The sequence below is a fragment of the Triturus cristatus genome, chromosome 3_2 (assembly GCF_964204655.1).
Source record: "Triturus cristatus chromosome 3_2, aTriCri1.1, whole genome shotgun sequence".
NCBI lineage: Eukaryota > Metazoa > Chordata > Amphibia > Caudata > Salamandridae > Triturus > Triturus cristatus.
In genome coordinates, this window is record NC_140584.1 from 343,290,517 (window position 1) to 343,303,687 (window position 13,171).

General features: G+C 45.8%; 1 protein-coding gene across 10 annotated transcripts in view; it reads right to left on the reverse strand.

Moving 5' to 3' along the window:
• SRRM1 (serine and arginine repetitive matrix 1) overlaps positions 1 to 13,171 on the reverse strand; it is a 639,067-nt gene that overhangs the window by 385,309 nt on the left and 240,587 nt on the right. For all 10 annotated transcript variants that reach the window (XM_085647827.1, XM_085647825.1, XM_085647826.1 and 7 more), the window contains one exon: positions 7,862 to 7,981. In XM_085647827.1, coding sequence (XP_085503953.1) covers positions 7,862 to 7,981 — 120 coding nt within the window. The remainder of the gene's footprint in view (positions 1 to 7,861; positions 7,982 to 13,171) is intronic.

The following is a 13,171-nucleotide window of genomic DNA, read 5'->3' on the forward strand; positions in this document are numbered from 1 at the left end:
GTGCTTCCTTGGACAGCAGAGGAGACCTTGTTCCACCCTGCTTGTTCACGTAATGCATGGCTGTCGTGTTGTCTGTACGGACCAGGATGGTGGATTTACGTATCCTCGGAAGGAAAGCCCGTAAAGCTAGACAAATTGCTTTTAGCTCCAGTAGGTCGATGTGGAGAAGACGTTGCTCGGGCCGCCAGCGGCCGCTCACTTGAAGGTCTTGCAAGACCGCCCCCCCAGCCTTCCAGGGAGGCGTCTGTGGTAAGTATCAACGGAGCTGGGGTGACTGTGAAGGTGAGACCCTTTGAGATATTGTCTTTGACCATCCACCATCTGGCTGCCTCTTTCATAAGAGGAGTGATGATTACTTTGTCGTCGAAAGAGCCGTCTGCTTGGCGCCACTGCAAATCCAATTGCTCTTGGAGCGGGCACATACGAAGTCTGCAATGCGGAATCAAGGGAATGCAAGATGAGATCGATCCTAGAAGAGATTTATATAGGCGAACAGACCGAGACCGTCTTGCTTGCAAATGACGGGCGGAGGTGATCAGTCATTGCTGTCTTTCTTCTGATGGAAAAGCTTTGCAACAAGCTGTGTCCAGCATAGTCCCCAGGAACTTGTCAGACCTGGAAGGACAGTGGACTGACTTGTCCTTGTTGACTTTTCCAGATGACTGAAAAGTCGAGTGCAGCTTCGACTGCTTTTGAAGCTGCTGGAGAAGGAGCTTTCACCAACCAGTCGTCTAGATAAGGAAAAACCTCTAGCGATTGTTTTCTGAGAAACGCTGCGACTGGGGCCAAGACCTTTGAGAATATCCGTGGCGCGGATCTGAGTCCGAAAGGCAGGACCTTGAATTGAAAGTGGCTCTTGGCTACTGTAAAGTGTAAAAATCTCCTGTGGGCCAGGTGGATGGGAACATGGAAGTATGCGTCCTCGAGATCCAGAGTGGCCATGTAATCCCCTGGATTGAGAAGCCGCAAAATGTCCTGTAGGATACCATCCGAAACAAGAGTTATGAGATAGGTGTTGAGCTCCCTCAGGTCTAAAATTGGGCGCCATTTGTCTGCGGTCTTGGGAACAAGGAAGAACCGGGAATAGAATCCTTTGCCTCGTTGGGACAGAGGTACTGGCTCTATCGCTCCTTTGAGAAGTAGTTGGTGAGCTTCTAGCCGTAGAAGGTGCAGAAGTTTGGTTTCGGTGGTGCAAGGGGCTCTGGATGGTGGCTGCTGTTGAAACTCCAGTGTATGGCCAAAACGGACAATATTGAGGACCCACTGATCTGATGTTATAAGATTCCAGTTGTGGAGGTATTGTGATATTCTGCCCTCCACTGGTGTGACAGGGGGCGAAGGAACAGTAGACAGAGCCAGGAAGCCGCTATTGGCGCTTAGAGGAATTCCTCCCCTGGCGCCCTTGTCGTCCTCTAGAGGGTTGGCGAGAGAAAGACGACGATTGGCCCGGTCTTTGAGAATACTGAGGCCTGTAAGACTGAGATTGTTGCGAATAGGAGGGATAGACCTGCTGCTGGTATCCACCTCTATATGAAGAAAAACCTCTTCCTTTCACACCACGGAAAGGTACTTTGCGGTAATGCAAAGTCCCAAGGGACTTCGCTGTTTCAGTGTCCTTTTTTATCTCCTGCAGCGCATCGTCCACATGCTTTCCAAAAAGCATCTCACCATCGAACGGCAGATCTAGTATTTTATTTTGGACTTCCAGGCGAAACCAGGTGGCCCGAAGCCAGCCCTGCTGCATAAGGACTGCCGCACCTGCCAAAGAGCGGAAAGCAGTGGTAGCAATGTCCATTGCGCAACCTATAATTTCCAAAGAAGGCTCTCCTTCCTCCAGGATTTTCTTTGCGTAAGCCTTCGCTCCCTCAGGTAGCTGGTCCAAATACGGAGATAGATCGCACCACATCTGGCGATCATATCGTCCCAGAATCGCCAAGGCATTAGCCGCCCAGACCAGGAGGCTGGACATAGAGGAGAACCTCTTACCCACATTATGAAGGAGCCAACCCTCTTTATCCGGTGGTGTGGTAAGGGGCGCCGACGGATTCTTTGACTTCCTTTGGGCCGCTTGAGAAATTACAGAGTCTGGTTTCGGTTGGCTAACCAGACAAGCAGGGCTATCTTTCGGAGCATTGTACTTTTTCTCCAGTCGAGGAAGAACAGGCATGACGGTAGCTGGAGATTTCATTACTTTAATCCCCTCATCACAGACATGGCCCACAATTGGGATAGAACGGATAGACTTTTTATAAGGCTCTTCAAAATCAAAGAAAACATTCCGACTGTACTGATGGTAAGGGAAGATCGAAACGTTTGGATGCTCTTTCCATTAAATTGTAGAAGCCCCCTATATCTGCTGGAGGAGAATCCGCAGGAGATGGAGAAGCAGGATCCGGAATTATATAGTCATCCCACTCCCTATCTGGATTTGGGACTGAGACTGTGCCCTGGTCATCATCCGATGAGTCATGAACTGTGACTACATTTTGTTGAGGTTCCATTGGATCCGGAACCGGAGCTTGTGGAAGCAGAGGAGGAGCAGAAGATTGTGGTGGAGGCACTTGCACCGACAGTTGACCAGAAGATTGAGATGGAAATCTTTTCCTATAATCCAGCAACATGAATTGTAGATCAGCAATCAGTGAAGACGGCACAGCCACCATGCCCTGCTGCGACTGTTCCTGCCTAGTTTGCAGCAGATATTGTCCTTGGTCTATATAGTAGTCCTCAGAATCTGAGTCCTAATACTTGACATGTAATTGGGATGGACTATATGCATCCCCGTAAGGTCCCTCATCTTCATCTGAAAACTCCTCCAAAAGGAGTGCTGGAGGTAGTGGTGTCATTCTACGAGGAGAAGTAATCTCCTGTGTAATCTGGCGTCTTTTTACTGAAATTGACACACTTTGAATAGTCGACGAGGTCGTCGACGAAGGAGTGATCGTCGACTGAATCGACGTCGAGACCATCATCAGTATTATGCTGGAAGCTGTAGATGTCGTCAACCTCACCATCCTCGTCGCCAGAGGTAGTCATCACCGTCGACGACATGGAAACTTGAATTTTAGGTTGCAGCGTCGACGAAGTCGTCGTCGTGGGAAGGTACTGGAGACAATGAAGCTCTCATCGACGATCCCGTCGACGGAGAGGAAATCGAAGTCGATGGATTTTTCGACGCAGTCGTCGACGTACCGGATGCTGTCGTCGTCGACGGGCGGGTTTTCTTGTCAGCTTTCCCCTCAGGCAGGACGGAAGCTGTTTTTTTTTTAATAGTCTTGGCTTCTCAGAAGGTGGAAGTGAAACCGAAGGCCCATAACTCGCCTTCTTAATAGAATGTGCCTCAGAAACCAGTCCTTCCCTCTCCTTTACACCTCGGTGAGGAGATTTGATGGGACTGCGCCTGTCAGACCTATCAGAGGTCTTTTGTAAGGCTGTGGCAGGGGGGTCAGAAGAAGTTGAAGGTGAAGACCTACCCCTCTTTCGAGATCTCCTCGAAGATGTAGCAGAGGAGGCATCATCACTGTCACTCGATACCAGGTATTTCCGTGACTAACTTTTGCAACCAGGTGAGCAAACGTTCCTCACGGTCTCTCAAGGTCTTTGAAGAGAAGGTACGACAGATCTTGCAGTCGGTGGCCTTGTGGTCAGGGTACAAAAAATAAAGTCCTTATGTTTGTCTCCACATAAAGCCTCTTCTTTGAACAAGTAGCACAGGCTTTGAATAAAGCCTTTTTCTCCTTGTCAGACATCCTGAAGAACGCTGAAGTGAAAAACAGTTGAAAAACACAGAAGTTGAAGAGAAAACTGAGCAGAGCTCAGTGGAGACTCCCTTGCACAACGTGCGGTAGAAAATCAGAGGCTCTGAGGTTCTCTCAGGAGGGTTTTATGGGATGAGGCTAATCTGATTGTATTATTTTGGTCTCTTTTACAAAAAGAGGTGGATATGCTACAAAATGAGATGAGGCCCAAGCCTTTCTTTCTCTTTTGTACCTACTGCTATGGTATTTTTTATTTACCGAGGCTCCCATTCCGACGACGGGGAATGATCCAAGCAATGGGAATCTATGAAAGTTCCAATACTGGAGTAACTACAAAGTGTACCTCAAAGGATAATGCGCTTCAAAGTATGCCATTTCTAAAGATTTTATTTTACTGCTCATAAATGCAGGAATTATTTGCATTAACCAGCACCCTCAAAGTTTGTTAGGCACTCCTCTCGTGATTAAGCCAATGTCAAGTTCCTATCATTTAACACTTATGAACAAACTTTTGAAGGCTTGCTTTGATGATATTAATTTGAGGCAGCTGAAAAGTAGCTGTCTTAGATAGAACTTCACATGTATATTATTTTTATGGCAATTCTGCAAAAATATATTTTTTTTAAAACAGACTTCATAGGTTTTCCCATGGTCATCTCTCGAGGATTTTATGAGGTAATTTTCAAATGTCTGAGTGGAATGTTGAGTTAAGAGATGCATGTAGATGCTGTTAGTATTATATTTGAGGCACTACAGCAAGCTGCAATGAATTCTGATATTGTGAGGCCTGTTACAGTTCCCACAGTAATTGCCATCATTCTAGGACTGGAGAATCAAAATGAAGAATAATTTGTGAACAAACAACAATGGCTTGCGAAAAGGTTTCAAACTGTGTAGGGTCATTTTAACTTCAACATTCATGGTAAGGTGTAAAGAAATAAATGACCAAGATTTTTCAAGGCGCCCAGTTGTAAAGCTAATGTATGTAAGAAAGTGGCTCTGTATATACTGTTCCCAAATAGGTACAGTGTGCACAGAGTTCACATTCCCCAGAGGTTTGGCAGAGGCTAAAGTTAGATATAACCTTACTCTCTAAAGTGGTAGCTTGGTCGAGCAGTAAGGCAGTATTAGAGGACAGTGTAAAGCATTTGTTTTACACACTCAGTCAGCAAATGGTCTCACACACTCACAAACTGAACTCTAGGCCAATGGTTTGCATATAAAAAGATATAGTTGTTTTATTTTAGAACCAACAATAGGTATCAAAATATACTTTCTCAGAATGATATGCTTTAGATAAATACTTTCAATATGCAAAAGGCTGTTGAATGCAATAGACAGTTGTTGCAATAGGCAACATAATTTCAAACACAATATAACATTGAGTTCAATGGGTATTTCTAGTTAAATGGAATTGATTACTTTTTGAATTACTTTTCTTACCACAGGACTGGATCCTAGATTCAGTCCTGGGACAGTTCCTGTAAACAGTTGAGTAAAAACGTTTTGGTTACAGTAGTGATTTTTAAGCAAATTTTTGACACTTAGAAACTTTTTCACATAGAATCACCAATGTTATCCTATGGGAGGATATTCACTTAGCAGGTAAGTGGGGTTATTGTTACTTTTTCTAACTCATTGTTGGATCCTGGTTCCAGCACTGGTGCATCATCTGTAAACAGTTGAAAGAAATAGTTTTTTTTTTTTTCTCAAACAGGTGATTTTTAACGAATATTTGTAAGTTTGCAAAATCGACACTTAGAAGAAATTTCACAGAAAAATAGTCAATGGTTTCCTATGGAAGAAAATTGGGTTAGCGGTAAGTATGGCTGTAATTACTTTTCAGGGTCATTGCTGGGCATCAAGATCCAGCACTGGGTTCTCTCCTGATAGCAGGTGAGTATTTTCGTTTTCGTTACTCGGTTGATTTTAGGTGAATATTTTAAAGTTTAGAAACTCCACACTTTCCAAGTGAAACCAGTCAATGTTACCCTATGAAAGAAAAGAGTTATCGGCTTTTGGGTAAGTACTCGACAGGCAGAGTTAAGGTTCTGGGCATAGACTCAGGGGTCTCCCACGGTCAGGTAAGTACAGTTGTTACACCCTCAGCGTCACAGGGGCAGCCGGGTGCAGAGTGAGTTAGGCCCAATGTTATCCTATGGGTGGCAGGGGGCCCTTGGTTGGTGGCTGCAGGCTATGCGGCTGTGGGAGCTGGGCTCCTGGTCACTTGCTCAGGACAAATGGGGATGTAGATTAGAGTAGAGATTGCACTGTCAGGGGCACTCGGGAGGCTGGGTGCAGGGTGCTTTTGAGCCTTCGGGTGCTCAATCGATTGCAATGGAGACGCTCAAGCACGAACAAAGGCTGCTAGCTCGGGGACGAAGATTCTTCAGGTGTGACCACCACTTCGAGAGGTAAGTTGGGTAGTTGGAGGATAGGTAGGCACCCAGGAGTTCGGCACAGGGGGCCGCAGGACGCCGGGTGCAGGGGTGCTTTTGGTGTCGGGAAAACTTACCCTCTGCTGGTCGTGGTTGAATGGGTCCCTGGTTCTGGAGGCGTCGTCAGGAGCGTCGAGGTGGGTCCTTGGGTGCTGGACTCAGGGTCGACAGGCCGATAGGGCTGGGGCCAAAGCAGTTGGTGTCTTCCTCTTGTTAGCAGCTTCACGGCAGGTCTTCTTGTTTCTTGATCTTCTTTGCTGTTTCGGAATCTGGATCTGAGGAAGGAAGGAAGGTTCAGGGTGCCCCTAAATACTGAATTTAGGGGTGTTAAAGGTAGGTAAAGGGCAGGGACCAATGGTTCCCTGCCCTGGGGTGGGTACACTCCCTATCCTGCCACTCTCCTGTGGGAGGGGGGCAGTAGCCTAGTCCAGATTGGGCAGAGCTTCCCATCTTCAAGATGGCGAGAGCCCGGAGATGTGCTTCACCTTGCCTCCCCACCTGAGGGGTGGGGTTGCCAGAGGTTTGCACACCCCCTCTCCTTCCTTGGGGTTTCCGGCCAGTCTTCCCGCCAGAGAGGGGGTCAGAACCGGTAGAGGCCAGTTGCTGAGTACAGCAAGTGGCCTGGAGAAGCTCACAAAGGCAGCATGCCTTTGAAGCTTCCCCTGCCCATCCTGGGGGAGGAGACATAGCACCTCGCCCAGGATGTGCATTGTTGCAGGCCCAGGAGAGCGGATGGCTCTCTAACCAGGGGTCCAGCAACATGTCTGCTGTGTGGCAGCCCCTCAGACAAGACGTGGATTGTAGGTTAGGTTCAGGGGGCATCTCTAAGATGCCCTCTGTCGTGCGTTGTACATTAAATCCCACACTGGCATCAGTGCGGGTTTAATGTGCTGAGACGTTTGATACGAAACTTCTCAGTCTTCAGTGTTGTCATCATGGTGCTGTGGAGTTCGTGTTGACTATCTCCCAGCACCATATACTCTTAGATGGCAGCACTGTACACAGTGCCCAGGAATGGACCTGGGCACTATAGGGGCACAGGGCTCATGCACTTGTACCCACACCACTGGCATAGGGCACCCAGCCAGAGGGGTGGCTGATGTATGCCAGGGCAGTGTGTGTTGTGGGCATGGCACACAGGGATGTGTGCCATGTCGACTGTTTTGTTCTGCACCCAGACACTCAGCCTGCAAGGGAAGTGAGTGTGTGTCAGGGTACAGGGCCTCTAAGGGTGGCACAATAAGTGCTGCAGCCCTTAGGGGCCTTCTCTGGTCACAAGGCCCTGGGTACCTAGTTTACCAGGGGCTGACATGTGGCCAGAGATGTCAATTGGGTTTATTCTTCAACACAGTTTTAGGGAGGGAACATAGGCCCTGGGTACCTGATTGGCAGGAGCCCAGGGTACACTCAGTCAATGTGCATCAGCAATTCAGCAAAAAGTGGGGGCATACCATGAAAGAAAGATGGCACTTTCTCACAATGTATCAATAAGAACTTTTATTAATGTATGTATTTACATATATGAAAATCTAGTAATATTTGTACATACTTAATATATGTTCTCTACTGTGTTAAATCAACAACGGGTAATTAAGAATCCCAAAAACTTTTCAAAGACTCAACTGGTAACATATGCAATTTCTTCAATTTTCTGAAAACTCCTACCTTCTGACTGGGGTTCTACTTCTCCTGTGTCTAGGAGGTGGTGGAGGGCGTCTGGGAGGACTTCGACGGCGAGGCGACGACCTTCGCCTTGGGCTTGAGCGCCTCCTCGGTGAATAGGACCTTTCAGAAACAAAAGAAAAATCAGAACAGAACTAACCAAAAGCTTCACAGATTAAACTACATAACTGAAATAAATGGCTATTAATAATTATTAGGAAAGTAAGACTAAAATAGGATTTCCTGATCATTAAACTCTTATATTGCCAAAGTCACTTCATCACTAGCAGCTCTTTTGAAACTTCATATAAAAACACTAAAAAGATAAGAAACAGCAGTTTATGATTTTTTTTATGAATACACATTTACAGAATGCTTAGAAAGGATGTCTTGGACGTACCGTGATGAAAAATTAGATTTGTTTTTGCAAGTTTTTTTAAAATCTATTTTGTCCCAGGTGAACCAACAAACATTCTTTGGAATATTCGCTTTCCAAGCAGCAGATTAGATCGGATTTTTTTTTTTACATTCCCATCACCAGCACTAGCAGATGCTCAAAGTCATGAAAAAATGTCACAACTAAAAAGTATATGACTATTAACTCCTATATGGCAAGCAATCTTTGGTAGAAACAGTCCTGTACAAAGGTTTTCCGAACCTCCACAGAGGTGAACAAGGAGGACAAAGCTGAATAATGTAACGGAAAACCAGCTTAATTATTCTCAATATGGAGGAAGGCGTGCAGGAAAAAAGCAGGTTGTCCTGCAGCCACCAGAAAACAAGCATCTGCAATGCAATAGGTCTCGCATTCATTAAAGTATGCCGACTGTTGGATAAATAATAAAAGTGAATTCAGAAAGCAAGAAAAGGGTGCAGTACCATAGGCTGCTACTAGGTGCCCCTGTGGAGTTGTAAAGGGACCTCTATTTGTCACATAAAGTACTGCACCCTTAATGCAATTATAATCAGAAAGTTTGCAGCGGAGCATAGGCTTTAATATTTTTTTACTTGGAAGCGAGATTTTTGTTAGGTTGGGTGTTAAAAATGCACCATTGCAGTTTATTTAGCATCTGACTTGCAATAAAAACTAATGAAATGTATGCTCAGCTGCAATCTTTTTTTAATAATTGCATTAAGGGTGCAGTAACTTATGTGGCTAATAGAGTTCCCTTTGGGACACCTAGTAACAGCCTGTGGTACTGCACACTTTCCGTGCTTTGTGGATTTTCTGCTTTTCATTTGCTTAAAATCCAAGCATTACAGCAAACGTTACGACCAACAGGTATATGAGTATAGGGTACACGACATGTACTTCTCCACGGAAAAAAAAAATACTGCTTCCCTTGTGTTCTGAACTTTGTACAGAGCCTAGGATGTTTGGTACTGGGATGTAAATAAAGCATGTCATGCATCTAAAACACAAATCTGGCATTCTGCCTCACCATTCTTAATTGGACATGATAACAGTTTGAAAATGGCGTGCCGCGCTACTTTAAAAACCCAAATATTAAAAAAAGTTATTTTTAATATTGTTTTTTAAAGCAGTGCAGCAAGCTATTTTCAAACAAGCGCGCCGTGCTTTTACTTATGAAACTAAAAGGACGGCGAGCAGCGCTGCTTCAAAACACGTAATATTAAAAATAAATTAAGATTTAAAAAAAAAAAAAAGAGTTTGGTGAGCCATGCATAAGGCGACAGCCATCGTTAAAGATGAAGTGCGGTATGCTGCGAGGATTAAAAGAACAAGCATTTACAATGCAATGGTCTCGGCATTGTTAAAGTTAAAGGTATTGCCATTGCTCATGACATTTTTGTTTATGTTTTTAAAACATTTAACCCCTTCGATGCTCATGACGGAGCGGTTCCGTCATGAGCATCGGTTGGGCTGTGCTCATGACGGAACCGCTCCGTCATGAGCACAGCCCCTGGGGGAAGCGCTGGCGCTCCCCCCCTGGGGCATCGATCGTGCCCCCACAGAGGGGGATGCCACCCCCGAGCCCCCCCACGCTTCCTGATGACGTCAGCGCGCGCTGGCGTCATCAGGAAGCGTTGGACGCGCTGGAATTCATTTCTTCCAGCGCGTCCAACAGGGAGGGTGAGTGTTTTGCTGCGGTGTGGCGGGGGGGCGGAATTCAAAGGCCTTGAGGCATCGGGGGAGAGGAAAGAGTATTTCCTCTCCCCTGAGGTCTCAATGCTGGGCATTCCTGTCCCACGATCGCGCACGCACAGCGTCGCGATCGTGGAGCAGGGATGCCCCACTAGACACCAGGGATGTCCCATTTCGTCATTTGGGAAGCGACCCCTTGGGCAAGGGTCGCTTCTCAGGGGGGATAATTATTGCACAGACTTTTATCCCCCCCCCCCCGGGGGGCAGATCGGTCCACTTTTGGTCAGAAATGCCCACTAGACACCAGGGATGTCGTTTTATTCATTTGGGAGGGGGGGGGGGGGGGTCAGAAAAGCCCACTAGACACCAGGGAATTAGTGTAAATAAAAATGGAAGTGACCCCTTTGGCAAGTGTCGCTTCCAGGGGGCAATTTTTATAATATGTATTTGGCCCACCCGCCCCCGGACAGAGTAGCCTTTTTTTTTCCTGCTGTTTTCTGCCCCACCTGGCACATAACCCGATTGACCATTTGGGTAGTAACATAGCATGTTATAATGTTTATTGTTATATTTTTTGTGAATTGCAATAGTAATTTTTTTTTTTTTACTTTTTGGTTCTAGTTGAAGGCTTTTGCTCTTTTCAGTTTGCCATGTTGTTACTGGTGGTTCTGCTGTTTGTGTAGTTTGGTAAGAGACTCTTTTTTGTACAATGTAAATGTGTTTGATTTCTCTGCATGAATTTTTTTTGCAAATGGTGTAATAGCAGTAGGTTTGTTTTTTGAGTGTCAAAAAATGTTTGCATTGGCGCTCGATGTGTATTTTGTTGTCTTGTGAGTAATTTGAATTTTTTTTCTTCTTTCTAGTTTGATATCGTTGGTTTTAGCTGTGTCACTGCAGAGTTGGTTTCTGGTGAGTGCAGCTGTCTCTTGTAATTGGATTGTATAGTTTTTGAGTACATTGATCTTTGTGATAAAGGTACACATTTCTTTACTTACTTGGTTTGCACATTGTTGGTTGTTGTTGACTTGTTTGTGCAGTCTTCTATCTTAGTAAGTATAATGGATAGCCGCAGGATTACTGCTCAGCAGGTTGTTGGTTTGCTGTTGGAGTCTTCCTCTGACCATGGTTCAGAGACTGACTCTGCATCTGAGGGAGAGGAGGCAGGGGACGATTCTGGCAGTGAGTTGTCTCTCCGTATGGAGTCATCGGATGATGAAGATGCTCTTAGTGCGGATGAAGTGCCTGTGTTAGAGGAGGAGACTGATGTGCCGATAGTGCGGCAAGAGGCATCTGGGCTGCAGCCTGGGGCTGCAAGGCTTCCCGTTGGTGTAGTGCGGCAAGAGGCATCTGGGCTGCAGGCTGGGGCTGCAAGGCTTCCCTTTGAAAGTGATGACCTCTGGGTTGCCCCTGGCATGGTACAGCCGGCATTGCCAGAGTTTACTGGTGTTCCAGGGTCTAGAGTGAATACTGAAAACTTTTTGCCTGTAAATTTTTTTTCAGTTGTTTATGGACGATGTGTTTTTGGCAGAGATTGTTGAGCAGACTAATTTGTATGCTGAACAGTTTTTGAGGGACAACAGTGCCAGACTTAGGCCCTACTACCCGGTGGACTCCCACAAATGTTGGAGATGAAGAAGTTCTTGGGTTTAACTTTTTTGATGGGCTTGCTAAGGAAGCCATCAATGTCTTCATATTGATGGCAACGTCTATTTTTCCGGCAGTCATGAGTCGTGACAGGTATTTGCTTCTGCTTCGGATGATGCATTTTGTTGATAATGGTTTAGCGTTGCCACGAGATCACCCTGATTGTGACCGTCTTTTTAACCCATTCCATGCTGCGCAAATTCCGCCGCTGTGCTGACGGTTTCTTGCGCGGGCGTGGTCATGACGGAACGGTTCCGTCATGAGCACAGCTCAACCGTGGCTCATGACGGAACCGTTCCGTCATGAGCACCGAAGGGGTTAAGATTAGGCCTGTCCTTGATCACTTTGTTGATCGATTTTCTGAGATTTATGCCCCTGGGAAAGAAATTGCAGTGGACGAGTCTTTGGTGTTGTTCAAGGGCCGCTTGGTTTTTAGGCAATACATTCCTAGTAAGAGGGCACGCTATGGAATAAAGCTGTATATGCTGTGTGACAGTAGGACTGGATATGTGTCTAATTTCAGGGTGTACACCGGTAAGGAATCTAGGATTAACCTCCCTGGTTGTCCGTCCACTTGGAGTGACTGAGAAACTTGTTTGGGAACTTGGTAGAAGATTTTTCAACAAAGGCCACCATTTATATGTAGATACCTTCCACACTGGTGTGCGGTTGTTCAGGGAATTGGCCAAAGTGGACACTTTTGCTTGTGGCACAATCCGCTCTAACCGTAAAGGTTTCCCGAAAGAACTTGTTTGTCAAAAGCTTGTGCGGGGACAGTGCAGTGCGTTGCGTTGCCAGGAGCTTCTTGCTGTGAAGTTTTCAGACAGGAGAGATGTCTACATGCTGACTACCATCCATGATGAAAGCACTGCACCTGTGACTGTTTGGGGTCAGGTCGCTGAAGCGCGCAAACCTGTGTGCATTTTAGACTACAATAGGCACATGGGTGGTGTTGACAGAGTAGATCAGAGGTTGGAACCTTACACTGCGCTTCGTAAGGCTTACATTTGGTACAAGAAGTTGGCTATCCATCTTTTCCACTTGGCAATGTTTAATGCTTTTGTTGTGTTCCAGGATTCTTGCCCTGAGTCAAAGATGACTTTTGCTAAGTTTCAGGAGTCTGTAATAGGCAGCCTTGTTGTAGTGGAACAGGCAAGTGTTCCTAGAGTTGGAGTGGTGGAGGATGTTGCTAGATTGAAAGATCGCCACTTTCCAGATCACATTCCTCCCACACCCTCAAAAGATTTTCCCAGTAGGAGATGTAGAGTCTGTTGGCGAAGAGGTACGCGGAAGGAGAGTCGTATCTACTGCCCCGACTGTCCTTCTCATCCTGCACTGTGTCTTCCTGCATGTTTTAGAGCGTACCACACGCGAAAGAATTATTGGGAGCATTCATGAGTGGTAAAGTGAACTGCCTGGTCTGTATTCTTTGGATAATTTGATTCTGTTTCAAGGTTGGTGTTAGTGCAATGTATTTAGTTGCAGATTTTCTGTTAGAAGATTTGTATCTATTTGCAATTTGTTTGTGTTTTTATTTTCTTCTAAAAAAATCCTAAATGTGA